Source organism: Meleagris gallopavo, chromosome 1 (genome assembly GCF_000146605.3).
Source record: "Meleagris gallopavo isolate NT-WF06-2002-E0010 breed Aviagen turkey brand Nicholas breeding stock chromosome 1, Turkey_5.1, whole genome shotgun sequence".
NCBI classification, from domain to species: Eukaryota; Metazoa; Chordata; class Aves; order Galliformes; family Phasianidae; genus Meleagris; species Meleagris gallopavo.
In genome coordinates, this window is record NC_015011.2 from 149083921 (window position 1) to 149086108 (window position 2188).

The following is a 2188-nucleotide window of genomic DNA, read 5'->3' on the forward strand; positions in this document are numbered from 1 at the left end:
GCACCCCGCGGCGCTGGGCATGGCCCACGCGCACGGGCTGCCGGCCCACATGGGCTGCGTGAGCGACGTGGACGCCGACCCGCGCGACCTGGAGGCGTTCGCCGAGCGCTTCAAGCAGCGCCGCATCAAGCTGGGGGTGACCCAGGCCGACGTGGGGGCGGCCCTGGCCAACCTGAAGATCCCGGGCGTGGGCTCGCTCAGCCAGAGCACCATCTGCCGCTTCGAGTCGCTGACGCTGTCGCACAACAACATGATCGCCCTCAAGCCCATCCTGCAGGCCTGGCTGGAGGAGGCCGAGGGGGCCCAGCGGGAAAAAATGAACAAGCCCGAGCTCTTCAACGGGGGCGAGAAGAAGCGCAAGCGGACTTCCATCGCCGCCCCGGAGAAGCGCTCCCTGGAGGCGTACTTCGCCGTCCAGCCCCGGCCCTCCTCCGAGAAGATCGCTGCCATCGCCGAGAAATTGGACCTCAAAAAGAACGTGGTGCGGGTTTGGTTTTGCAACCAGAGACAGAAGCAGAAACGGATGAAATTTTCCGCCACTTATTAGGGGGAGGGGTCGGGGGAGGCGCGGGACGACCGAGGGACGGTGTCGGAGTGACTGCGGGGAGCAGAGGGGGGGGAGCGGGGCGAGCGCCGTCGACGATTCGCACCGAGAGGCGCCAGGACAGCCCCAGAGGAAGGAGGGGGGTGGCTGAGACTGCCGTGGGGCCGCAGCCCCTTCCCCTCTGCCCCCTTCCCTACTCCCCCCCTTCCCCGCCCCGGCAGAAGGAACAGCACCGCCGCGCACCGACGGTACCGCAGCAACCACGAACCCGGCACTGAGTCCCAGCTTTCAGCAGGAAAACAAAACCGAGCCACGACCCGAGGGTGGAACTGTCGGTGACGATGCTACGTTTGCTTTGGTTTGGGCCTCTTTTCATTACTTTGGTTTCTTTCCCTTTTCCCTTTGCTTGAGAGATGAGGACGGCGGTGCTTTGGTGGGGAGGGGAGGGCCGGTTGGGTCGGGGGTGGATTTAGTGGGTTTGGATTTATTTTTATTTTTATTTTTGTTTATTTATTTATTTATTTATTTATTTATTTTCCTTGAATGCGCTTTTTCGCGAGGCTTTTCCCACGGCTCTGTCTGTGCTGAGAGCTGAGAGCCGCCGCGCCCCTTTGTGCAGTTCCCCCCTCTGTGCGGTTCCTCTCTCCCTGCACCGCCCGCCCCCGGCTCCGGTCCCTATGGGATAGGGCTGCGAGGGTGGGATTGAAGGGGAGCGGGTCGGAGGTCCATTCGCGGGTTGAGCGCAGCTCCGTGCGGCCGTGGTTCTGTCGGCCCCCTCCCTCTGCTCCCATTCGGTCCCACTGCGTTGGGTCAGGGACGGCCCTGGAATGCTGTAGGGGTTTGGGGGCAATCGCATCGGATGGGTGAGACGGGGGGAAAAGAGGGGGCAGAGTGGCACTTGTTTCCGAGGGGCTGCGGGCAAAAGAAACAGCAGAATTTGGGCTGAAAAGTCCAAAATGAGAGTAACAACCGTTGGGTAGGGGATGGGCTTTGGGTGTGTGTGTGCCGGGGAGGGGGGAGGGGAGGGGGGTCGGTTTGCACTGTGACAGCCTCCCGGATTGCAGGCCGTAGTATTCTGCAATCCCGATGCTGACACTAATAGTCAGGGTGCAGGGTTACGCGATTGAAAAAGTAAAATAAAACGAAACGGTCAGACCTCGTTAGGTAGAACTGAGCGCAGGAACCGGGACAGGGGCTGGTTGCTTGCATCTGAGTAGGCAAGAATCCCTGAAAACAACCCCCTCCTCTCCCTCCGCCACACACATGCACGCACCCCGTCCCTCCCCATTTAAAACAAAACAAACAATAGCCTGAAATCGTGCATGCCCCCGAACGAGGAAAAGAGGAAACAAGGCACAGAGAGAGCCGTGACGGAGCTTCGGCGTTATTTATTTATTTATTTAACTATTTATTTTATTATGATGATGATTAATATTAATATAATTATTATGATTTGGTGTATCATTGTTTGCAGCGCAAACATTCTATGCATTCTGAAACTGAGCACTAACTAGAATAGCGTCTGGTAGAACCTTTGTGGATGGTGTGATCTCACAGTCTGACTGCCTGTTTTCACCGGGGACACCAACATTCTTGTCACGTTCTTGTATTTAGATTTAAAAGAGGGGGAAAAAAAAAAAAATA

General features: G+C 57.5%; 1 protein-coding gene across 1 annotated transcript in view; it reads left to right on the forward strand.

The window, feature by feature from the left end:
* Positions 1–549, forward strand: part of LOC100546177 (POU domain, class 4, transcription factor 3-like) — a 1649-nt gene extending 1100 nt beyond the window's left edge. The window contains exon 3 of the mRNA XM_010728717.2: positions 5–549. Within this exon, the coding sequence (XP_010727019.1) occupies positions 5–547 (543 nt within the window). The 3' untranslated portion in view covers positions 548–549. The remainder of the gene's footprint in view (positions 1–4) is intronic.
* The last annotated feature ends 1639 nt before the right edge of the window (positions 550–2188 follow it).